Genomic DNA, 27,088 nt, shown 5'->3' on the forward strand with positions numbered 1-27,088 from the left:
AGCCGGCTTGAAGGCATAAATACTGCTGAGCTGGTGAGTGTGGGGTAGGTGGTTTTATCTACAACAGGAGATGTCAGCACAAAAAGCCGTATGTTCTGGTGGCAGCCATAACAGCATGAAAGGAAGGGTGAGCAAACTTGGCACACTGATATTGGCATCTGAGTTTTACCTCAGCAGAAGCTTGATTCATACAGCAAAACCTACATCTATCAGAGCTGTCGGAGGTAAAATGTATCAAAAAGATGCATGAAAATGGATTTATGTTAGACACAGTCCTGTTTTTCATTCTGTCTTGGTGCACATCTTTTAGTTTCAATCTGTAAAGCGTGCCAAGTCAACAAATAAAAGTGTAACTCTATGCCAAAGCCTGAATGAAATATGCGCATGATTTTTTTCAGGATGCTTAAATGAACAGAGAATTCAAAAGAACAACACTTATTTGAAATAGAAATCTTTTGCAACATTACAAATATATTTACTGTTATTTTCACTGTTATTTATTGTATCCTTGCAGAATACATTTATTAATTTCTTTATAAAATAAAACCTTACTGGCCCCAAATCTCTGGTAATTTATTTGATGTAATATTACATATATTATACTGTATTATTTAATCAGATTAAATTCATCAATGTATTTGTATTAATTTGTATAAGTCCATCAGTGGAGAATGAGATTTTTTTATGTTACCGCTGAGCTAAACAGCCCTACATTATTATTATTATTATTATTATTTAAATATTCATATTTGAATATTTTATTGTTGCAGTCTAATGATTTAGCTATTATTGTGTTAAAAAGCAGAAATAAAAAAGAAAACGACTGAAATAATTTATGCACATCTGCAGTTGTACATTTAAACAACTAAAATATTTGTCATAAATAAAAAAAAATATATATATATATATATATATATAAAATCAAATATTTTAGTTGTTTAAATATATATAAATATATTGGTCAAATCCTAGAACTAACAGTGTGTTAGTGCTTTTGCACAAAGCAAAAAGCTATTTTATTCCTATGCATGCCTGTGTTGTTTATTGGCTGGCTCAGATGAGTGCTCTGGGAGCCGAGCCCAGAAGCCAGAACAGTAAAAAGTGCAAACAGATAAATGTAAATGTGGAATTGAGAAGCCAAGGCGGCTCAGCCACTCAAAGAAAGTTTTGACAGGGCTCTTGCAAAAAGAGGAAGACATTTTTGGCTGAGCTGGAACAAATTATGTCTTCATAAAGTTCTGCAATTTTCTGGAAAATGGCTAGGCTGGTTGCTCAAAGTTCATTGGGAAAACAAGTGTTTCTTTCTCTGTTCGCACATGATACTTAAATGCTAAAACATGAGGAGTCTGGAGAATAATACAAGACGAACTGAATGGACCAACACATCTGGGCGGAAAAACAAGATGTCATATAGATGTAAAATAAATCAGACGGAAATAACAAGAAAAGGAGACAATAAGCTTTTTTGACTACATGGGGAGCCAAGCTCACAGAGAAATCACTAACCTCTTCAGGAGCCAGACTCTGGGTACTGTAGGGCAAAGGGCTGTCACAATCAGGAATGTAATCTTGGCAGTAGTCAGCCGCAGCCTGAGGATCATCCACGAGCAAGAGCTGCTGGATCTCACCCTGTAACACACATATAACGCTCTCATTGATTCGGTAATATTCACGGTACTGGTGAAATTCCAGTGATCAAAGAGAAATAAAACCCCGTTTAACACTGTATAACAGGAGGACATGCTGATGTAAAGCAGAAAAGTAATTTAAGATGAAAAACAACTTGTGTAACACTGATGAAATCGGGGTAAAACTTGTGGAATGTATTTTATTTGCATATCGCATTAGGCATTTTGGAAGCACACTGCAAATAAGAGTTTATGCTACAGGAAAAACAATCTTCATTTCAAAAATATATTTTCTAACTTTTTAAAATGGTTCAATAAATTGTTCATAAATTCACTCCTATATTGCTATTACAGAGCTGCCATTTCAGCTAAAAGACTATGTATTTGACCGCAGTCCCTGTTACTAAACTTGTGCCAGCATCAGCCCACTGAGAAATTAAGGCATTGTAATGGGCAGCAATGTAGTGCTAGTCCCAGCGCATAGGATGCACGTTTTTAAAATCACTACACATCTCTGAGCATGTTGCACCCAAGATTGAAATCAGGCCCTAACCAAGGGGTTAGTACTATAACCACAATAGACACTGAAGTGGACAGCACAGCACTCTCATCAATTCCAACACAATGCTTATGTTTTAATGGTGAAATAGTGCAAGGTAAGACAGAATATATCCTGTAACATGATGTATTTTTGTCAAATTTTACTATTTTGAATGGAAAATAGCCTACATCATGCATGATTAATGTAATTCATAATTAAATGTGATTATGGAGTCATTTTTAACATATTAAGTACGTGATTAAGAGTGATTGTGTGCACATGTTTTAAAATAAAAATATTATTTGCAAGTAGATCAAATGCAATATTTTAAATATATATAGTTCTATCTCTATTTTTTTAATTTATTCTCGATATCTCTTTATAAAGCAAATAAAAATATGAAATCACTTTATCCTCTTAATCCACTAATTCCTTTAAATAAAAATTACAATCTGGCTGCAAAAGTAGCTTCAAAAATGTATTCTGACAGAATAAAATGTTTCGCAAGCAGTATCTATACTACATTTTCAAATAATTATATTAAAGATTGTATATCATAGGATGCTTGGTATAAAATGGATCTCTAAAATCTGGACAGATATATGTAAATAACAAAATGTATGTAAAATAGCTGTACACACATACACACAAACACCTGTAAGCATGGTTGCTATGTGATCAATACATTATAAATGTTAAGAAATGCTCAAATCCATACTGAATACTTAACTGAAAATATCTTTAAGACCTTTTGCATATTTGAAATCAAGATGCAATACCATAGGAGAGAACGCCCCCTACTGAAAGGCAGCCATAATTCCATTAAATTATTTAGACTTAGCCTTATTTTCAGACATTAGCACAGAGCACATATATATTCACAATAAAGAGACCTTTCATCATAAGGCCAATGGAGAATCTTTGACTCATCGCTGGGGTCTTGCCAGTACATCAGTGGGAGGAAGAACAAGAGGTCAAAAACGGGCAATACCCAAGATACCACACAAACTCATTCAGCAGTAGAGTACAGCCAAACCACAACATTTCTCACACTAATCTGACATATGTTGAATCTTAAAAAGAAAATAAATCAGTATACCTAGCCAACTAATTACACTCCACTGATCCTACGAGTGTTCGCTTCTCTCTATCTGTCGGCTGAAATTAGAGCCTCATGCTTGACAACTCAAGGACTCAACAAGCCTGTTGACACAGTTTTGTTTCTGCATGCTTTTAACCAACCATTTAGTATCAGTGGACCAGACACGAACTGGATATTATGGATCTTATCTGCATCTTCTAAGCAGAAACTCAAACTGACAAAAAAAAATCCTAGAAGTAACTAAAGATGTGAATAATCTGCTGTTTGTTTTGTGTGTGTGTGTTCTAGTTCAGTTCTCTAGTTCAGAAAGACTTCCTCAGCTCTTTAGCAATTTGTAAGAATCTGGCAGCAATAGACGCATTAGCCCTGATCATAGTCCCCAGGCTCCCGAGCAGCTCTCCCACGCTGAGAGATTTGGACCGGAATATAAACCCTCTGGATTCCCCCTCAATCCAGGGCCTGGGAACTGGCCTCAGATTGGGTCGAATTTACACATCCCCCAGTACCAGCCTCACCCAGATCACACTGACACAGATGCAGCTCTTTTGGAAGCATTAGACTGAGTGGGGAGTGGATCCCGAGAGAAAGACAAATGAGGGGAATTTGTCATCATTCATCATCACGGTTGTTCTGAAAAGCAGAACGAAGGAGGATGAGATTTGTTTCTTTTCTTTTAAAGCACAAGACGTGGAACAGACTCTTAATCATGCCACAAATAGAGATGATATGCCGCACTAAACTAAACTAAAGGCCTTGCTGCCCAGACAGTCAATGACTTGACACATTTATTTAAGGAAACTTTCTTCAAGGCACCATTATCATGTCATGTCTGGTTAGCTTGTGAATATTTTAGTCATTAAAGTGAATATTTAATCACTAAAATATTGTTTCCTGGTAGGAACTGAACTGAATCATCAATTTGGAAAAAAATGTACCTAATGAAAATTAAATTGATAAAAATAAAAAAAAGAAGAAGAACAACAAATAAGCTTTCCATTGATGTATGGTTTGTTAGAATAGGACAATATTTAGCCGAGACACAACTATTTGAAAATCTGGAAATTGAGGGTGCAAAAAAAATTTTAAATATTGAGAAAATCGCCTTTAAAGTTGTCCAAATGAAGTTCTTAGCTATGCATATTACTAATCAAAAATTAAGTAAGTGATATATTTAGGAAATTGTAGGAAATTTACAAAATATCTTTATGGAACATGATCTTTACTTAATATCCTAATAATTTTTGGCATAAAAGAAAAATCGATAATTTTGACCCATACAATGTATTGTTAGGTATTGTTACAAATATACCTGTGCTACTTATGGCTGGTTTTGTGCTCCAGGGTCACATATTTAAAATACATTTATTTCATACTAAGTATCGTTCAGATCTATTAACATATTAACTGACATATTGCTCAAGACTTGCTGATATAAAAATTATAATTAAACATTATTTGGAGTACTACTTGTGCACAATGCACATTTCTTAATATTAAGACTAAAATGTTTTTTAATATCACTATTGATGAGGATTGTATGATTTTTGAATAATATCGCTCTTTAAATGCAATATATTTTAAGTGTTCCTGGAGTATACTTTCAATAGTTCCACTTTAGCACCATCAAATATACTTCAGTATATCTTTAGTTGGACCTCAGCACTACATCTGCACAATTAAAGTGCATTAAGCACAAAATTAGTTGTTCCAATTTAGCAGGCTTTAAGTATAACAGTTTTGTATACCAACAGTACAAATAAATGTATTTCAAATACATTTTAGTATATTTATTTTTCACTAGGGTAAAGATGTTATTTTTTATTAACCACCAGATTGTGAGATATTACAAACAGTGAATGAAATATCTATGCTGCCATTAAAAATCGACCAGATGGAGACATCTTAGTAGACAGGATATCACGTAAACCTTGGGATTGGGATGCACCCTGATGACTCTTTGCCTGAAAAGACAGAATTTTTAAGGTTTTAGACACAATCATATTGAAGGAAGCTCCACAGATAGTTTCTTGCTCTTAACAGGATTTGTTAACAATGGGACATTGTTTTGGGCTGGATTTTGGGACATATGGAATGGAATGGGATGGGTATTGTGTGTCTCTGGGTGGCATTTCATCTAAAACAGCTAAAGGCAAACAGCGGTATTGGATGGGTGGAGTTGGGGAGGTAAAGTTATTGCAGTGGGCGGCTGGAGAACATGTGGCGTGTGCTACATTGGACCTAAAGAAACATCTGGGTTTTTTTTGGTGGAAGCAGAGAGTGGACCCTTAAATGTCCATTAGACTGACAATAGCATTCCCTCTGAGTATTTCTGTGGCGTACAATATATAAAACCACACTGGCCAGAATGTTAGTTGACGTCCTGAGGGTGGACAATATTTAGCCGAGACACAACTATTTGAAAATCTGGAAATTGAGGGTGCAAAAAAAATTTTAAATATTGAGAAAATCGCCTTTAAAGTTGTCCAAATGAAGTTCTTAGCTATGCATATTACTAATCAAAAATTAAGTAAGTGATATATTTAGGAAATTGTAGGAAATTTACAAAATATCTTTATGGAACATGATCTTTACTTAATATCCTAATAATTTTTGGCATAAAAGAAAAATCGATAATTTTGACCCATACAATGTATTGTTAGGTATTGTTACAAATATACCTGTGCTACTTATGGCTGGTTTTGTGCTCCAGGGTCACATATTTAAAATACATTTATTTCATACTAAGTATCGTTCAGATCTATTAACATATTAACTGACATATTGCTCAAGACTTGCTGATATAAAAATTATAATTAAACATTATTTGGAGTACTACTTGTGCACAATGCACATTTCTTAATATTAAGACTAAAATGTTTTTTAATATCACTATTGATGAGGATTGTATGATTTTTGAATAATATCGCTCTTTAAATGCAATATATTTTAAGTGTTCCTGGAGTATACTTTCAATAGTTCCACTTTAGCACCATCAAATATACTTCAGTATATCTTTAGTTGGACCTCAGCACTACATCTGCACAATTAAAGTGCATTAAGCACAAAATTAGTTGTTCCAATTTAGCAGGCTTTAAGTATAACAGTTTTGTATACCAACAGTACAAATAAATGTATTTCAAATACATTTTAGTATATTTATTTTTCACTAGGGTAAAGATGTTATTTTTTATTAACCACCAGATTGTGAGATATTACAAACAGTGAATGAAATATCTATGCTGCCATTAAAAATCGACCAGATGGAGACATCTTAGTAGACAGGATATCACGTAAACCTTGGGATTGGGATGCACCCTGATGACTCTTTGCCTGAAAAGACAGAATTTTTAAGGTTTTAGACACAATCATATTGAAGGAAGCTCCACAGATAGTTTCTTGCTCTTAACAGGATTTGTTAACAATGGGACATTGTTTTGGGCTGGATTTTGGGACATATGGAATGGAATGGGATGGGTATTGTGTGTCTCTGGGTGGCATTTCATCTAAAACAGCTAAAGGCAAACAGCGGTATTGGATGGGTGGAGTTGGGGAGGTAAAGTTATTGCAGTGGGCGGCTGGAGAACATGTGGCGTGTGCTACATTGGACCTAAAGAAACATCTGGGTTTTTTTTGGTGGAAGCAGAGAGTGGACCCTTAAATGTCCATTAGACTGACAATAGCATTCCCTCTGAGTATTTCTGTGGCGTACAATATATAAAACCACACTGGCCAGAATGTTAGTTGACGTCCTGAGGGTGCTTTGCAGTGCAACCCCTCCTCGTGCCAGAAGTCCAGCACACTTAAGAATAAGGATACAGCCAAGAGCAGTGATGGGACTTCAACTCTACTCTACATCTAGCCAGAACCATCAAGCACAAGAAACAAGAGATTAGTCATGGAGTTGCAGTGCTTGTTCAAACTTATCAACTTTCTCATCTGAATGTTATATAGTATAAACACCAAAAGAGTCACATAGGCAGATATGAACCCAAACACGCTGCACAATGAAACCAAATACCCAAAATGTATCAAATGTTGGAGCTCAAGAAAACTCCACAATTTTGAAAAGATGCCCTTTGGCTCTTTGCAGTACTGATAATGGACAAGAAGTCAGCGTAGTGGAATAGTTCTTCAAAAAATGACAATTTTGTCATCAATTTCTTACCCTTATGCCTTTCCAAACCTGTTTGACTTTCTTTCTTCTGTGGTACGCAGAAAGATTCATCTTGAATAACGTGCTAGACATTTTTCCATTTAATGACACAAAAGCAATATAAAAATAAAAGCAGTTCCAAACTGATAGCTTTTGGTGTAAAACAGTCTTAAATTTAGGTCCATACACACTGTTTATCTTCCACTATTAACCACTAGCTGTTAACCACTTCAACTGGATTGAATCAATGATTGAATGGGATCTGATTCATGAATTAATCATTCAAGTTTTGAGAACAGGATCGCCCAGAATTTGATTAGTTTTGGAAGAAATCTGACATTGTTAGCTCTTTCTCATTAAATAACAACTCCAGTTTCTGTTGTAGCACGACTTCAAGACTTAGACATTTTGTTTTGTCATTTTGTCACTTTCATTATAAAAGTGAAAAAGTGACGTGACATGTGGCCAAGTATGGTGACCCATACTCGGAATTAGTGCTCTGCATTTACCCATCCAAAGTGCACACACACAGCAGTGAACACACACAAACCGTGAACACACACCCGGAGCAGTGGGCAGCCATTTATGCTGCGGCGCCCGGGGAGCAGTTGGGGGTTCGGTGCCTTGCTCAAGGGCACCTCAGTCGTGGTATTGAAAAACAATGGTGTATGATGTAAACCAGGGGGGCCCAACCCTGGTCCTGGAGATCTACCTTCCTGCAGAGTTTAGCGCCAACCCTGATCAAACACACTTGAACCAACTAATTAGGGTCTGAAGGAGCACTTGATAATTACAGACAGGTGTGTTTGATCAGGGTTGGAACTGAACTCTGCAGGAAGGTAGATCTCCAGAACCAGGGTTGGGCACCCCTGATGTAAAGAAAGTCATACTAGTTTGAAGTGAGGGTGAGTAAAACATAAAATCCCAAACTATCCCTTTAAGGCAGGGGTGGGCAAACTTGGCCCTTCCAGGCCCCTTTCCTTCAGAGGTTAGCTCCAACCCTAATCAAACACACCTGAACCAGCTAATCATTGTCTTCAAGACTACTAGAAGGCTACAGGCAGGTGAGTCATATCAGGGTTGGATCAAATCTCTGCAGGAGAGTGGCCTGGAAGGGCCAAGTTTGCCCATCACTGCTTTAAGGTGTGTTGATGCTTGGAAAAAACAGAACTGAAACACAATGAGCATTCTAATTAAAAGGCTTTGGAAATACACACTCCTCAACAACAGGTTTTATTTTTTTAATTAAATATTTGAGATAGCTCCAAAAATAGACAGAGTAAAAGGTCATCTTAAAAAAAAAGTGAATGTGTGCTCATTCGGACAGCACTAATTTACAGGTGAGCAGGGTGGTACTCTCAGGTATTCTCTAGAAGTGGAAACAAGCCTGAACAGCACCTGTTTATCCCTCTTTGTGGAGACAAGACCCCAACTTTAGCAGCCCAGACAACTGTCTCTGATCCACTCTATTTCAAACTGTTCAATTAAACATAAAACAAACAGACTGCCACTGCGTATTCCATTAAAGCAAAGCAGAGGCATAAAAATATATATGAATTTTGTATGAATGCAAATTAAGCTGATCTGAGATTCCCTGTCACCTCTCTAGAGAAATATCTTGTTTGCTGTTTGTTTGAGAGTCACGGGGGAGTACGATGAGCATATACTGCAGCATTTGTAAAGAAGTTGAAGAGAAGAGGGTTGGGGGAATATGAAACTACAGCACAGAGGGTGCGTTAATAAGCACAAGAAAGCCTATTAGGCTCACAAAGCCTGCACAGAACATGTCTGAGTCATATTTCATCCCAGCCCAACCACAAACGATATTCAAAATGTAAAAAATAAATATGCAAATAAATAAATACAAATTACTTACATTGCAAAATATGTTACATCATTATATTATGTATTCATTATGTATTACCAAGCAATGCTTAACTTTGTGCAGTCTGTGGTGTAAAAAGTTCGCATTGGCAATTAAAGAAAAAACACTTAAGCAAAACATGGTCAGGTCAAAGTGTCCGAATAATTTTTGATCCCAAATGTTTTTCAATTTTACTGGTAGTCCACTGTATGAAGAATGTTTGGGTATGATATGTCACAGTTTACTTTATTTTGCTATCCTCACTTACATAAGTGAACTATAGTGTCCTGCACACACTAGTAAAAAAATATCAAAAACTATTTCTGGTGTCTGAATTTTTGGTTTGACTGTATATTTGTATAATTGTATTATATTGACTGTATAATAAGAATAAGGTATTAAGAATCATTATTTGAAATAAAAATTATAAATATTACAAAAGTAAAATCTACAGAAGCATTATGGTTCTGACAGACATTTCTTTGTGAGATTTTTTGTCTTTTACTGTCACTTGGAAGTACATAAATGATGTATTTCATGGATTCATTTTTGGGTGAACTAACCCTTTAAGGCAAGACACTACAGGCCATGCTTTGGTCTATTTTGATATTTTGGTCTATTTTGCTTCCATAGCATGTCTTCATTCAGAATAGTGGAAAGACAATTTGTTATAATTTTATCTATTTCATTCTATTTATCTACTTCATCTGTTTTCATTTATAGAGTTCAAGTTCAATACCTTTAATATCTTTAAATGCAGTTTTATCTATTTTATCTTTTATCTATATTTTGAATTTTTTTTACAGAGGCGTTTGTTCACATAACATTCAACTGACTTATGAACCATTTCATTCCTAAAAACATTGACAGTCTTAATGTACTGTGAGTAATCAAATGAGTATATATTGGTATCTATTAGTTTCATTTTACAGTCCTCACCTGTGGTGTCTTGCCTTAAGAAAACCTTAACCTGCCCTAATTGGACTATTTGTGTAATACATTTCCTTGTATTCCATTTCATACCTCAAATACTTCCTCATCTAGCAGCCGCGTCCCAAAAACAACGACTCCGTCCGTGCTGACCGCAGGGCTCTCTCCACGCATCAATTCCAGCGTCTGCTCCTTCTTACAGTCCAGGTAGAGCGTAACAGACTTGCCCTCCACGCTGTAGGCTATCCGATGCCATCTGAGAAGGGATGACAGCAAGGTTAATCAGTGTCAACAACAGCAGAGCTTTATCACAGAAGTAACCCAGGGGTAAAAGTGATATTTACTGCTCTTCCAGGGGCATGGCTATTAGAGGTGGATTATGGGTCGCTTAAATGTGAAAGAACATTCTATAAATGGACACTGTGATGCTGTGGTACCATAGCCAGATCAGGAGTTGAAAAATGTATTTTTATTCTTCAAGAGCCACATTTTAAAATAGCTCTCTTCCTCCAACAATTATGCATGTTGGAATACGTCTACTAGTAATAATGTGTTAATGAATGCAAGGCATGATTCACAGTGCATAATATTGTGAATACTAATATTACCAACACTATTTGACAAAAAAAGGTTTCTACTTGGCTCTGTTTACACCTAGTAACAACAATCGCAGCTGATCTGATTAAAGATAAATAAATATTAGTCTAAACACAGTCCAAAATATTTTGTGATCAGATTACTCAAGCCATATTCAGAGGTAGTTTTAAGATCACTGTGTCTGTACTGCAAACACTAGTATGTTCTGATGTATCTTGAGCAACAAAGAATGACCGTTTATTCATAAATATGCATCACAGACACATTCTTATCTGGTCAAATTTGCAAATTTATCTCAGCAGATCACATAATATCTGACCACGGATGATGAATATTAATACCTGTTGTAAAAATACGGGGTCTTTGAATATTTTGTACTCACTCAGTCTCCATTTAATACATACAGCTAACCACTTTTTCCACTTTTCTTTGATTATTTCTGATTCCTGTTTAGATTTATTAATCTGTGTTCCCGGTTTTACTGTGAAAAATTCATGAAAATGTAATGACATTCTCTTCCTCTAGAACGATTTTCCTCTTCCGCTGACATCACCAAGGCCACATTGCCACATTGCCTTAATGTTTACCAATAACCAATATACTGTTAGCTATATTAGCTATTCAGGCATTTATCAGTATTTTTCAGTATTTTTATTAAATGTATTAAATTTAATAAAAATCCTGTTTAGCTATGAAATACATCAGATTATAGAAGTAAAATGTGAATGTCAAATATTATCGGTTACAAACAAAGAAAACTTCAGAGCACTTCAGGGCTACTAGGAATGCATTAAAACACTCACTTCCCATCAGCCAGATTGATTTTCTTAAAAATGGGGTAGAGATCTGGAGCTGGCTGGCCTTGGTGGTCTTCATAGAGGAATACAGGCGATCGGCCAAGCTCCAGCCCCAGCTGTTGGACTCCCTGCTCATCATACAAAGACACCAGGAAGAATTGAGAGTTCTTCTTAGCCTTGACAGTGGTCATCAGAGAGAAGTTCTCAGGGAAAGCAGAATCTATAAAGAAAACAGCAAAGCATTGTTCACATTTCACAATGCCTGTAGAATTTGCGCTTCAGAAAAATCCTATGGCCTCAAATGCTTGTAGGGTTGTGAAAATAAGTTTCAAAGAGTCCATACCTGGAAAGAACTGTTTAGTTGGGGCACTGAGTTGAATCTTTTTGTCGATCCTGTAAGCCATGTCTGTTTCTGATGTGTCCTTTCTTTCGGTGCACAGGCCGGCCTCCACTGACACTCCCTCCATGTCTTCAGACAGCTCCAGTACCCGTAATACATCGATCAGATTAGCTGTAGGCAAAAGAGAACACATTTTAAGTTTCATTTGCAGGCTGCCATGAACAGACTACTTCGTGAAAAAAAAACACTTTAGTATCCTAAAAAGAAAAAAAAACTTATCTTAGTTGAAGGCACTTGTTTGATGGAGGTGTTTATTTGGGTATTAACAGTGCAGAATGTTAATTTCATAACATCTGAATTGATATCTGTTAATTTGACATGGTGACAAATCCAATAAAAGAAACTTGAAAGAGTATTTATTATGGAAATAATATACTTTTTAATCGAATATACTTCAGTGCAAACTGAATGTAATGTTTTCAGGGACTTAACTGCAAGGTAATTCCAAATAATTCAAAATGTATTAAAGTTTACATTTATTTTAAATGCAATTAGCTGAACTTAAGAGTGCTTTTTTAAACCACTTAAGTAGGACTTAAGTACATGTGTAAATGTAATTTCATAATTACCTGTTGCCATTGAATTATGGTTAAAGTGTACTGCAGTGTACAGTACTTTAATGTCATTCATTATTACTGCAATCTGTGTCATATTTGTACATAATATGTATGTACTGTAATCACACCTTTATAATGATGAAGTTACAATTTAGTACATTTAAAATATATTACGACTATAAAGCACTTTAGATGTGCTTCAATATGTTAATCAACACATCAGAATATGTGCTGACTATGAAAATCATGCCAAAAGATTAAAACAATGATTTAAAATGTATGTTAAAGTAAACCTCTAAACATTTTGAATTTGACAATATTGCAAAGTGCAATTAAGTCTTACATACATAGTCATGAAAGTATATTCTATGTAAGTACACTTAAACAGTCTTTTATTTCATTAATATTCGATTATCTGCAAGTACAGTTTTCTAAAAATATATTTTTTAAATCTGAAGTACAATACAAGTGCACATTCAATACTATTAAGTATTGAAAAGAGTATGATTGGGCTAAAGAACTATGGTGCTTGGCAAAAAAAGTTCTGGAAAGTCTGTTCGATGTTGCATGTATCGAAATGATACTAGTTATGAACACTATGAGGAATGTAAAGCACAAGACTAGAGCCTGATGGCCCTGCAGCTGTATTATTCACTAAGCCAATCCCCTTTGGGTCACGGCAAGATCGAACAACAAGCTGAGAGTTTGGCTGCCGTTAGTTTGCTGATTTGCAGCCAACTCAAAGTGTGTCGATCTACTTGGAAGCTTCAAGTTGCAGTCACGTTCAAATCAAGGCCCCAGCTGGTTATGGATGGGGTGTCATTATGGGATAGAGCTATGACACAAAGTCTAGCCTGAGATAGTTAAACACATACCTGACAGGTGACACCTGTCAGCACCTCTTTTAAAAATGTCTCCACGACTTCCACTATCTAATGTTTACGATCACTTGAAATGTATTTACAGGAAAGTCGTAAGAAAACAATTTATAGCATTTAGAAATAACTGCTGTTGATGTTTTATTGAATTACAGTTTTAATGATTCTCTAATTGCACAGGTTAATCTAATGAAGCTAACCGGGGGGTTTCTTTTGACTAACCACAACTTTTGGCATGTGTGTCAGCTGAAACAAGGATCCTAAATTTAAATTGCCCTCCTGTTTCCATGGCGCTCCTTTCTCTCCTCTGTTAATTAAACATGTGGGAAGAGCTTGTCCATGCCAACCAACTACCTGCCTGAAAAATGTATTCAATTTCATATCATTATTTATTTGTTTAGCAGATGCCTTTATATTGGGCTGGCTCAAAGCATGGCAACAGACTAGTAAAAGGCAGTGCTAAAATCTGGCCGAGACTCAAACACAATGGAAAACATCAGGTACTCATTTAACCGTACTTCAGAAAGGGTTGTGTCAATATGTTGTGCCATATATTTCATTACACAGACCTTGTAAGTAAATGAAGTTTTCGGCTCACTGCCCATTGTCTCACAAACACGCATAAACGCGCCACCCAACCCAACACATCTGTTAATGTTCACTGGTTTAAGTCCATCAGTCTGAGGTGAAATGTATTTGACAGTTCAGTAAATCTGTCTGTGTAACTAAGTGGGATATGGATGATTGGAAAAATACAGCCACTTGAGAGAGTGTATTGTATGTACACATACAATTGTAGACGCATACACATAAGTGCATGAAAAAAACAGGTCAGTAAGTCAGTGGTGTTTATATGTCTGAGCACTGAGCAGCCATGTAATCTGCGTCAGAATAGGCCCAATTATCACAGGACTCTGACTCGACATCTCAACCAAAACCATAATTCTGACTGCTTTCTAATCCAAAACCAGTCAATTGTGAAGTCTAACAAAACAAGAAACTGCCCCTGACAATGCCTTTGAAATATATATGTACACAACCGTTCAAAAGGTCAGTAAGATTTATTTTTTGAAAGAAACTAATGCTTTTTTTAGTATCAAAACATTCCAAAAAAACATATTAAGCGTCACAATTTTTTTCAACACTGATAATAATAATAATGCTTCCTGAGTAGCAAATCTGCATATTAGAGTGATTTCTGAAGGATCATGTGACACTGAAGACTGGAGTAATGATGCTGAAAATTCAGCTTTGCATCACAGGAATAAATTACATTTGAAAATATATTAAAATAGAAAACAGGTATTTTAAATTGTAATAATATTTCACAATATTACTGTTTTTACTGTATTTTTACCAAACAAATGTAGACTTGGTGAGCATAATAGACTCTTTTCAAAAGCATTACAAAGTCTAACCGACCCCAAACTTTTGAACAGTACTGTGCAACACCGTTTTCTTCTTTAAAAATGTTAGAAAATAATCACATTTTAGCTTTTTGTACTTGTCTATTATTTTAAAATCCTGCAATGTGACATATGAATTTCAAAATGAAATATTCCATGTAGTTTCTCATTTAATACATTAAAAACTGTACACATAAAAATAATACAATTATAAAAATGTTGCTTACAATACTTTTAGATGATGTATAGTGTTTCAAGTTGCAGTATCACAATTTGAAACGTCATGTCAACCCACTAATTGTTAAGATAATACCTTGTGCTCAAAGTGACAGTATAACTTGTTTACCAAATACTTTGAATGAAATTCTAGAGGGAATGGGTAAATCAGTGCGCTGTTAAATATCTGCCCTCTGACCTCAGAGAAATTCACATGACAGTAATAACAGTGGCCTAATGATCTGAGGACAGGAGGAGAAATGCCTCCTCTGAGTGAGAATTCTTTCAGCACATTCCCAAGATACCCAGCTCATAGTGAACATGTTCTTGAATGCTCTCAAAACAAAGCATCCCAGACACAGACCGTCATGTTACTTATTAAGGAAATGCTAATTAAAGATGCATCAACATTTATGACATTAAACCAATAATATTTCAAACCAACTGAAATATTCAGTGAAGTACAGTACGTAGGAATACCAATTTTTGAAATATTGCATGGGAAATTAGGCTATTATGCCTACAAATAACCTTAAATGGTCACAAAGTCAATGCGTTTACAAGAGCATAAGTAGTAGGATAGGAACTGAAAAAAACATGCCCAAAATAATCCCTGTTTAACAAATCCTTTACAAAATAGGCCCTTCTCTACTGAGATCTCCTGAGGTCTAGGGAATGATCCTCCCCCAGCATCATGAAGGGGCCTGGGGCAGGTGGCTGGACGCCATGTTGGATATCCGGAGCTAGTCCAGAAGCAACATGCTGATGCTCTGTATATCCGCCAAGAGCCAAACCTGAGCCAAGTCTACAAATCACATTCATCAGAGGCTGTGAAACCCAAGGCGGTGCTACCTGTCTGTTTTATTCACCTGTACGCTTCGCCAAGTGCTGCTCTCACAGATCTACCTGTAGCTATGTCACCTACACCTGTCTGGGACTGGGTGCGGCCGTCTGGCACATCCCCACAAAATGCTTCGTCTGGGGGACTTATCCAGTGGAGGCGCCTTTCCAGCATCACCTCAAATAACTGCTGAATGAATTCAAGATTTATGTGAGTTGCAAATTACTTAGAATGCTTGATGAGTGAACCTACTCACCCCATAAACACATTTATGTGTGTATCTAGCACTTTGGACTAAAAGAATAGTTAACCCAAACCTGTATGTATTTTTTTCTTCTGCTGAACACAAAAGGAAGTTTATGTTTAGATTTTCTGTTATATAACCAAACAGAATATCTTCAAAATATCTTATTTTGTGTCCAGCAGAAGAAAGAAATTCATAGAGGTTTGGAACAACATGAGGGTGAGTAAATGATGACAGAATTTTCATTTTTTCTGTGAACTATCCCACTTAAAGGGTTAGTTCACCCAAAAATGAAAATTCTGTCATTAATTACTCACTCTCGTGTTGTTCGAAACCCATAAGACCTTCGTTCATCTTCGGAACAAAATTTAAGATATTTTTGATGAAATCTGAGGGCTCTCTGACCCTCCCATAGACAGCAAGGTAACTACCAGTGTTGGGGAAAGTTACTTTTAAAAGTAATGTATTACATTATTGCGTTACTCCATAAAAAAGTTACTAATTACGTTACTTAGTTACTTTTTATGGAAAGTAATGTGTTACGTTACTTTTGCATTACTTTTTAAAGTTTTAAACTTGCGATTTCAAGTTTTCCTTTCTCTTTGGAGTGTTACAAGCTGATTGTGCATAGATAAGATCCCTGAAGTTGCAAAGACTAAAATCTCAAAACCAAAGAGATATTCTTTATCAAAGTTAAGACTCTGCCACGCCCCCCTAAAACGACTCGTTCTAACACGCCTCCACATATCTACCTCACTATGTGGAAAAATTAGCATAATGCCGCCCAAATGTTCACGCAAAGAAAGAAGGCGTGGTTTCAGTAACCGCAGTTAGTGTTGAAGCAGCCATGTCAGGGAGACGCTGTGTGTTTCTAGGTCAAAGCAAGGATATTTGTGTTGTTTAACATTTAATTATTGTAGGTTTGCGTTATATTCTGAGTATATTCTGAGCATTTTTTTAATTCATTTTGAGGAATACTGAATCTTTTTTTTATTTTGTGAGTGAGATTAATTAATGCATATTCATATTTATTTTAGAACTACAGTAGCATCTTCTGATTTCTCAACATGGGGACAGGAGCGCTATCAATCAATAAATTGCAAAAAAGTAACTTGCGTTACTTATTTGAAAAAGTAACTCAGATATTCTCTTGTAAATTAAAAAGTAATGCATTACTTTAATAGTTACTTGAAAAAAGTAATCTGATTATGTACCTCGCGTTACTTGTAATGCGTTACCCCAAACACTGGTAACTACCACGTTGAAGGTCCAGAAAAGTACCAAGATGATCGACAAAGTAGTCCGTGTGACATCAGTGGTTCAACTGTAAAGTTACGAAGCTACGAGAATACTTTTTGCGCAAAGAAAACAAATATAACGACTTTATTCCACATTTTCGTCTCTACTGCGTCACTTGTGGATGTGCGTTCCCGACAGTATCATGACGTGAGCGTGTGGCGGCGCTGACCCAGATCCGGCGTAATGACGTCATCACGCCGGATCTGGGTCAGCGCCGGTGCCGCCACATGCTCGTAACTTTACAGTTGAACCACTGATGTCACACGGACTACTTTGTTGATCATCTTGGTACTTTTCTGGACCTTGAACGTGGTAGTTACCTTGCTGTCTATGGGAGGGTCAGAGAGCCCTCAGATTTCATCAAAAATATCTTAAATTGTGTCCCAAAGATGAACGAAGGTTTTACGGGTTTCGAACAACACGAGGGTGAGTTTTTTGAGTTAATGATAGAACTTCATCTTTGTGTGAACTAACTCTTTAAGTTGGTCAAAAAAATCACTCTAAATTTTAGCCAGCTGTGTTTAATCTAAATTTAAATTATAATACATTTTCATTTAATTGCAGTTAACATGCAGTTATGTGTCTAAAACATTACATTCAGTTCACACTTAATTATATTATTGTATACTAAAGTGTTCTTCTTTTTCACAAGGGTATCACTCTCTCATGAGTTTGTCACATTACATCCCTCTTAGTCTTCCCCTACGCAGGGGGCTTCCAAAAGAGGCCAGAAAAACAAAACCACGAACCAACTCAAACACTACAAATACTATTTTTAGTATATCATATGATTACTTTTCCAATCTATCCAATGAAACTCTGAATGAACCAGTGAAGTGCTTTGGTTAAGTCTATTAAAACATTATGTTACTGATCTCATGTTTGCACAGTATGTACTAAAATCTGCAACATGATTCATTGTGGTTTATACTGGCTGTCTGCACTCGCCATGAACATCCTTTGAGCATCAACCTTGTGTTCCTGCCGTCTCTGCAGTTCTCATATTGTCCCGCGTCTTTATTTACTGAAAGCAGCGCACTTGGGATAGGAGTCTTGGCTAAATTATTAGCTGTAAAATAAACTATAATTTGCGGGAACTCCCTTTAGTGTTCATCAGTCAGTATATATCCTCCCACATTGACTCAAGTCCACAGGAATATTTACCACACCATGAGAAAGACTCCGGCGGTCTGGAGTTTCTCTCCACAGCTTTTTAAAACATAATACCACAAACTGATATATTTACTTATTATGAAACTTACTGTGAAACACTACTGTAATTTTACATACTACTGGAATCACATAGATATAAGTACTAAATCTGTGAAAAACAACATTTAAGACCCTTCTGAGGCTGGATATAATTGAATTACTGGTCGTGACCCCTGACCTCAAGGGGCCTGGAGCCAACCCCTATAGACAGCAGAAGCAATGAAGCGAGGAAAGATGGGACAATGCAGCTCAGACACGTCCAAAGGCACTCCAGAAACGCTATCCCAGCTTACGCCCCCTCAGCCATGGTCAATCTCTAGTAACTCACACGTAACACTTGTTCCACATTAGACAAGCAAAAAACACAGTTCAAATCTCAAATTTCCTTCTGTGTGGTGTCGGATCCTATTTCACCTTGTTTGTCTTGCATCAAACTTTTTCATTTGTTCATACTTTTCCAAGAAAGCGTAGGATGGTGGTTATATGCGTGGAAGTAATCAACTAAGATTTCCCCAATGGAATGAAGCAGATGGACGAACTGCTCTACAAAAATTTTGAGAGTTTGGAGCATAAACGTGATTAAGATTTGAGTCTGGGTCTGTTTCATGTTATCGCTAATGTTTGGAAGTCGTTCAGAATGGGGGCTGGATGCTGTTAGAAAAACCTGCAATCTGCCCCACCACAGCAGCGAACTCTTTCCCTCTAGGAGTCATGCTCCACTAAACCCACAGTTTGGACGGAACAAGATTGTTTAATACCATCCCCATCTCGCTCAACATGCAACCAGATTCCCAGCTGAAAATAAAGAAACTACGATTTCTCAGTTGCAGAATCGTCCATTTCTCTAGTGTGTTGAGAGTTTGATGGCAGTGGGAACAGTATGTGGGTTTAGAGACGGTGCTGTGGAGCACTGTGGGATACTGTATCCAGCGTACTTAGAGTCTGGGAACTACTGAGTGGACGGCACTATTGTGCCAGGGAGCTGAGCATCATTACACTTCAGTTTCACATTCCTCTCCCTGTAAAGTTTGTTTTGTGATATTTGCTCACTGTTAGACATCCAGCAAGGCCCACTGTAAGTGGGTCCACAAAGGAAACACCTGCATCTCTCGGTCTCTCACTGAACACTACTGTACCCCACCCCAATATACAAAATAAACACACAAACCCTCCCAGTCTAATGGCGCTTTTCCACTGCATGGTACGGCACGGTACGGCTCGGTACGGTTCACTTTTTGGGGGTTTTCCACTGGGTACAGTACCTGGTACCTGGTACTTTTTTTAGTACTACCTCGGTTGGGATTCCAAGTGAACCGTACCGTTACCAAAACGTGACGTGTAAACTCTGCTGATCACGAATTGGCCGGAGAAAATCGTCACTACCTGCGTCACTGAACTTGCGACATGAGACACAAACAGACCCGCTAGATTTAAATCAGCACAGCCAGCGAAGGATCGAACGCAACTGTTTTGAACGAGTGCACCTTTTTTTAACAACCAAAAAGTGGCTGTTCCCCCTGTTGCGGAAGAACAGACGTTCCTCTCGTTGATAGCAGAGGAGCGGATCCAGCGAGAGCTTGATGGGGCGACGCGGAATGAAAACGTTTTTTTGGAGTCGCGGCAGTAGAGGCGGCGCAACTATAACGACATGTGAATAATCCCGCCCATTCTAAAGCGATACTAAACTGCAGTGGACACGCAAACCGAGCCGAACCGAGCAGTGCCGTACCGAGCCGAGTCGTACCACGCAGTGGAAAAGCGCCATAAGACAGACCAGACAGAACTTTACATTACGCAACTACTGAGCTTTAAATAATGTACGGCAACTGTAAGTAAAGGTGACATTTATTATTGGTTTGCAAATTCTCATAGGCGAAATCCAATCTGAAGTTCCTTGTAAGGGCGTAAAGTCCCAAACACAGAATTCGCAGTGGAAAAAAAGATTTTGCAGTGGTTTGAAAGTGACGTTGTAGTACTCTCGTTAATGATGGTGGAGACTGACTTGGAAGATAAGAAATTGTTGAATAACGTCGTTATTTTTGTTTTCTTTGCACACAAAAAGTATTCTTGTAGCTTCATAAAATTATGGTTGAACCACTGATGTCACATGGACTATTTTAATGATGTCCTTACTACCTTTCTGGGCATTGAACGTGGTAGTTGCGTTGCTGTCTATGAGAGGGTCCAAAAGCGCTCTTAATTTCTGTTCCGAAGATGAACGAAGGTCTTATGGGTTTGGAACGACATGAGGGCGAGTAATTAATGACAGAATTTTCATTTTTGGGTGAACTATCCCTTTAAGTCATTTATAGGTTGATTTTCAATATAAACTGTGGTTGTGTGGTGTTTTCAATATTGCTTTTGTTTGAGTGGCTCAACATTGACCAATGATGTGATTCAGGTCGGGGCAATATGTTTGACCGGACGTCAAACATGTAAGACAGGAGACTGAAGTGTTTTGGAATTTTTGCAGCTCCCCTTGCTGTCACTGGTTGTGCAGAAATCTTTGATTATCTACTTGATCTATGATAGGCCAATGGCAATCGCTTTGATTGCAGTCTTTGCTCATCTAATGGAAATGTGAAAAAATTTCACAATTTCAGAATCAGATCAAACAGGGTACAACTACTGTCGCTTAAAAGTGTGGAAATGTTTTTGTCTTTGTCCAAACAACCAATTGCAGGTTACTTTACTCTAGAACAAGGGTGTCCAATCCTGCTCTTGGAGGACCAGCAAAGTTTTGTCCTGCAAAGTTTAGCTCCAACTAGCTCCAAAACTTTCCAGGAAGTTTCTAGTGAGTCTGAAGACCTTGATTAAACCTTGCAGAACAGTGGCCCTCCAGGAACAGGTTTGGATAACCCGGCTCTAGAATGAGTATTAAGTGGGCTAGCCTGTAAATTTCACCATTGTTTATAGAATTTTTTCTGATTTGAAATATGTTATTCAAGAATAACCTTGACCAACAGTCTTCCCCCATTCAAACAGACAGGAACTGCAATTGAATGACTAGAAATAGTTTCCTGGGTAGTTACAAATATGGCCCCAGAGTAACTGACTTGAGTACTTTGGTGGAAAGTTGTTTACATGGGTATCATAATGTAAATGAGGACCTCACTCCTCTTACAGGATCAGGCCTTTAATGCAAAATACAGTATATAGCCACATAGAAATGAGGATGGAGCTCTGCTTCTGTGAGCCAGATGTTTGTATTGTTTCTGGATGGAGGACACATTTTGCACAGCAGCACTGATGGCCCAAGTTCCTCAGCAGCAGGGAGGCATGTCTGTTTAGAGAAAGAAAGGGCTCTTTTGAGTGGAATCTCCCATCCTCATTGGTGTCTTGTCTTTAAATGTTCATATCCATACTGTTTCATGTATTTGTTTGTTCAGTGGGATCAAAAAGAACATGCATGGTTGCTCTACTGCAGGAGTTCCCAAACAGGCCGTGTGAAAGGTGAGGACCGGGGGCGACAGAGCCCAGGCACACGTCATAACCATAAAGAGAAGATGCAACATTAGAAATAGTCCTCCCAGAGCCTTAGAACTCAAGGCCTTTGAAGAGGATGGGCGAGATAGACTGGATATAAATGGGGAGCAAGAGGGACAGAAGGAACCCAAACAGAAAAAATGCCTTTGTTCTCCATGTCAGACATGACAACACACTGTGGCTACAAAGTCCTGCAGTTTAAACACATGAAACTAATACCAGACTTTCTCGGGGCGATCATGCAAATACCCGACAGCTGACTCAACTAACCACATCCTGCTCCGTCATATCAGAATCCACTGCTGCATCACAGTGATACCACTGCAACTGCATCTGTGACTGCATCTCTGCAGATGCCCTTCATACTGAAATGAAGAGTGACTTCTCTGACCTGATCAACTTATACAAGGAATTCATTGCAAATTAATCTACTAATAAAATCTACTAATTTATGTGTCCTTAATGGCATCAGCACTCAAGCTACATTATGAAACTTGATGATCTTGTTTTCCAGCATCTTGAGCTTTAGTGAAAGCAAGAACATCTGACTGTCTGAGCAAAGAGCCATATGATCAAATGTCACTTAGTGATATAAAAATAAGAAATATATCTTACATCATAATGTTTCTTTGATTCAATTTTGAAAATTCTAAAACATAATTTGGAGGTTTACAGGCTGCTTACAGTAGATGCCATTTATCATTGAGATTCTATTATATTTTTTATTCATATTTTGAACCAGAATTTACGTTTATATTTTTCATTCTCATTTTAGCAAATTTTTTTATTAATTTTGTTGTGTTAGTGTTCATTTTAGTATTTGTTTTTATGTCCGTTTTCACAATTTTTTATTTCAACTTTAATTTGAATGATTTTTTAGTACATAAAGTTAAACTACATTAACATGAGGTATGTTGCATTGGCAAATAGCCAAATAAAAAGTTTTATAATATTTGTATCTAAGTTAACATTTATTAAAAAAAAAAAAAACATTTAAATTTTAGTTTCAGTTTACTATAATAACTTTGCACTTCCCCAATGCTCAGAAAAAAAGCAGCGATTATATGCACTTTATATATAATCACTATAACCATGCCACTGACCATTTCACATTAAACATAATAGCAGCATGAGTAGGTAATGCATTTGTTTAATACTTTTCATGCTTGTCACATACAGAAAAGTCCAACATTATAGTTGTATAATAAATTAATTGTGTTGGGTACACTAATACTGCTGATATCAAAACAAGTTTTCAATTGAAACTGCCCACATCTGCAGTCTGCTCTGGGTTATGGTGTTGACATATATACTACATTTGTACAATAGCAGATTTGGCTAACTGCCCAAGAGGAATTTTAATCTAGTGGAGTAGGTCAGTAAGCACTCATTCACCTATGTCTCAAGCAAACGTTAAACTGTTTCACAGCAAACCGACACGAGTCATGAGCAAACTCAAACATGACATGACAGTCTGCTGGAGAATTTCCTTCCTTGACTATTCCAGCTACACTCTTAAAAATAAAGGTGCTTCAAAAGGTTCTTCAAGCGATGCCATAGAAGAACCATTTTTGGTTCCACAAAGAACCATTCAGTCAAAGGTTCTTTAAAGAAGCATCTCTTTCTTACCTTTTTGTAATCTGAAGAACCTTCTTTCACCACAAAGAACCTTTTGTGAAACAGAAAGGTTCTTCAGATGTTAAAGGTTCTTTATGGAACCATTTAGACAAAAAGGTTCTTCTATGGCATCGTGAAGCACCTTTATTTTTAAGAGTGTATGGAAGTCAGGTAACTACACCTGATCAATGATTTTAACTTAATAGAGCATACTAAAGACAAAAGAGTAGTGAAAGCAATTAAAACGGGTATAATAGAAAAACTAGAAGTGTTGTGAATTGTAACACCATCCGTTTAAGCTATTAGAGGGGGTGAAATCACTGTCACACATGACCACCACCCTCCTGAGGTGACAACTAATGAGTTACTTTGTTCAAGGTAATGGATGTTAAATGACAGAACTATATCATTTGAATCAGCAAGTTTGTGTAGGCTATTTACAATATAACCAAAATCGGTTAAAAAAAAGAAAAGGAGGGTTGTAACAATCCCCAATGTATTTCTACTGGAAAGTTTGAGCAGATATAGACCTGCATTTCACAAAATGAAGAGACTGAGCAACAAACAAACTGTTCACATGAAAAGAGGGTGGGGTTAAGTAGGGTCGTGATGGGGATGGCAAATATTTCTGAACATGTACATTTTATAATCACAAAAACTCCCAAACTCAGTTCAAAAAAGAAAGTTTCATTTTAAGAAAAATACTTGAAAAACTATTCGAAAACTATAGAAATAGTTTTAAATAAGCTGCTGCCTAATCTATGTTTAAACACTAAAGATAGCTGCAAAGCACCGAATAAATCACGGAAAAATAAATAAACATGCAGTCTAAACTTAGGTAGAGTGATTTGGAAACTTAGTGGCTATCAGTCATCCTCAAATTCAATGAACAAGTTTAAACCGGCGGAACATAGCCTATTCAACATTTATCTCAAGCTCCCCCCCCCCCCCCCCCCCATCAATAAAAGCTAGTTATAAAATGATTAAGCTAAAAAAAAAACTCCAAGTGAAACGCGACACGCCCGCAGATCGTAACAAAACATTTTGAGCAACATAAACTAAAACAAAGGTTATTGACTATTGAAGCTGCATCTGTAACAAGTGCATAGGAAATAAATATGTGGTTTCAAATTATGAAAGGATATTTGATTGAGAACAAAAAGCACTGTTAAAAACGTTTGTTTTACGTTTACATTTAGGCTACTTTACCTGCATGCGTCGTTGTGGTGCACAGAGAGAGAAGCAGCGGCACTATCGCGCAGACCGCAGTCTCCTTCAGACGCCTCATGTTCAGGACGCGTTACCTCCACTCGAGCGCTTTATCACACAACCAGCAGATTACGACTGAGAAAACCCAGAAGCCATACGCGTAAGAGAGGGAGGCAAGTGCTGCTGCGGTCTGTAGTTGCACAAGATGGAGAGGCTTTTTTTCTCTGAGTATCCTCCTCTCCTCCAAGACCGCTAAGCTCTGTCCCTCTCATTCAGTTTCTGCCTCCTCTCACTCCTTTCCAAACTTTCTCCCCCGTCCCCTCCTCTCCCTCCAGTGATGCGTTTATCTCCTGACTCCGGTGCTAAACGGTGCCTCCAGAGGACACGTGTCAGAAATTGGATGTGTTGTGACGTTGCTGTAATGTATAGGCCTCTATAATGTAGCCTGTAAAATGCATAGAGTACATTATAAACTAGCCTACACTCTTAAAAATAAAGGTGCTTCACGATGCCATAGAATAACCTTTTTGTCTAAATGGTTCCATAAAGAAGCTTTAACATCTGAAGAACCTTTCTGTTTCACAAAAGGTTCTTTGTGGTGAAAGAAGGTTCTTCAGATTACAAAAACGCAAGAAAGAGATGGTTCTTAAAGAACCTTTGACTGAATGGTTCTTTGTGGACCCAAAAATGGTTCTTCTATGGCATCGCTTGAAGAACCTTTTCAAGCACCTTTATTTTTAAGAGTGTAAGCTGATTTACTGGTCTAAGGCTGACCTGAGGACTAGTTGTGGGCACGTTTCAGGTATTCAAAATTAGAGACCTTCTTAAAACCAGCCTAAGCAAGCTAAGATCAATATGTAGGCCTACTCAAAATGTATATTTACAGTGGTGGCCAAAATGATTAGAACACTAGTATTTTCAGCAGCTAAAAAATGGTTTTAAGTCAGTTATTTCTATCTTTTGCTGTCAGTAGGAAATATCAGTTTACATTTGCAAACATTCAGTTTGCCATTAATTGTAATAATCCAGTGAGATTTTTGTTTGCACAAGGACTCTGACAACAGCCAGTGCTCCACACAGAGATCTGATCATCATCCAGTCTGTCTGGAATAACATGAAGAAACAGAACAAACTGAGACAGACTAAATCCAGAAGAACTGTGGCAACGTCTCCAAGATGCTTCAAGAAACCTACCTGCAAAGCTACCTGAAAAACTATGCTCAAGTGCACTGAGGGCAAAAGCTGCTTTAAACGCGAAGGATGTCCACACCAAATGTTTATTTAATTTAGTTAATAGAAGTTAATTGAAAAAGAAAATCTATTCATGACATTATTTTTGACAGCATCCTCATTTAACAGCATTTTTACACAAGTGCCTAAAACTTTTAACAGTACTGTAGCTTTGCAGGTAGGTTTCTTGAAGCATCTTGGAGACGTTGCCACAGTTCTTCTGGATTGAGTCTGTCTCAGTTTGTTCTGTTTCTTCATGTTATTCCAGACAGACTGGATGATGATCAGATCAGATCTCTGTGTGGAGCACTGGCTGTTGTCAGAGTCCTTGTGCAAACTAAAATCTCACTGGATTATTACAATTAATGGCTAAATGAATGTTTGCAAATGTAAACTGATATTTCCTACTGACACACTACAGAAAAACATAGAAATAACTGACATAAAACCATTTTTAGCTGCTGAAAATACTAGTGAAAATACTAGCCATCACTATATGTACGTGTATATGACAAATTTCTGTCATTACTCACTTACTCACCCATAGGTGTCCAAGCCTTGAAATTCTTTGGGGGGGTTTTCTCAGCATGGCATAAACAACTATTTTTTACTCCATGTTTCCTCAAAATTCGGAAGGAAGGAAGAATGGATGGATGGATGGATGAATGAATGAATGAATGAATGAATGAATGAATGAATGAATGAATGAATGAATGAATGAATGAATGAATGAATGAATGAATGAATGAATGAATGAATGAATGAATGAATGAATGAATGAATGAATGAATGAATGAATGAATGAATGAATGAATGAATGAATGAATGAATGAATGAATGAATGAATGAATGAATGAATGAATGAATGAATGAATGAATGA

At 37.0% G+C, this 27,088-nt stretch overlaps 1 protein-coding gene across 1 annotated transcript in view; it reads right to left on the minus strand.

The window, feature by feature from the left end:
* LOC107587984 (collagen alpha-1(XI) chain-like) overlaps positions 1-25,224 on the minus strand; it is a 51,132-nt gene extending 25,908 nt beyond the window's left edge. Inside the window, exons 1-5 of the mRNA XM_016275968.1 lie at positions 24,978-25,224; positions 11,956-12,123; positions 11,619-11,832; positions 10,312-10,474; positions 1,507-1,629 (exon numbers count right to left, since the gene is read on the minus strand). Of these exons, the coding sequence (XP_016131454.1) occupies positions 1,507-1,629; positions 10,312-10,474; positions 11,619-11,832; positions 11,956-12,123; positions 24,978-25,056 (747 nt within the window). The 5' untranslated portion in view covers positions 25,057-25,224. The remainder of the gene's footprint in view (positions 1-1,506; positions 1,630-10,311; positions 10,475-11,618; positions 11,833-11,955; positions 12,124-24,977) is intronic.
* Between the last annotated feature and the right edge of the window lie 1,864 nt (positions 25,225-27,088).

This window comes from Sinocyclocheilus grahami, unplaced genomic scaffold (assembly GCF_001515645.1).
Source record: "Sinocyclocheilus grahami isolate Dianchi unplaced genomic scaffold, SAMN03320097.WGS_v1.1 scaffold97.1, whole genome shotgun sequence".
Lineage (NCBI taxonomy): Eukaryota > Metazoa > Chordata > Actinopteri > Cypriniformes > Cyprinidae > Sinocyclocheilus > Sinocyclocheilus grahami.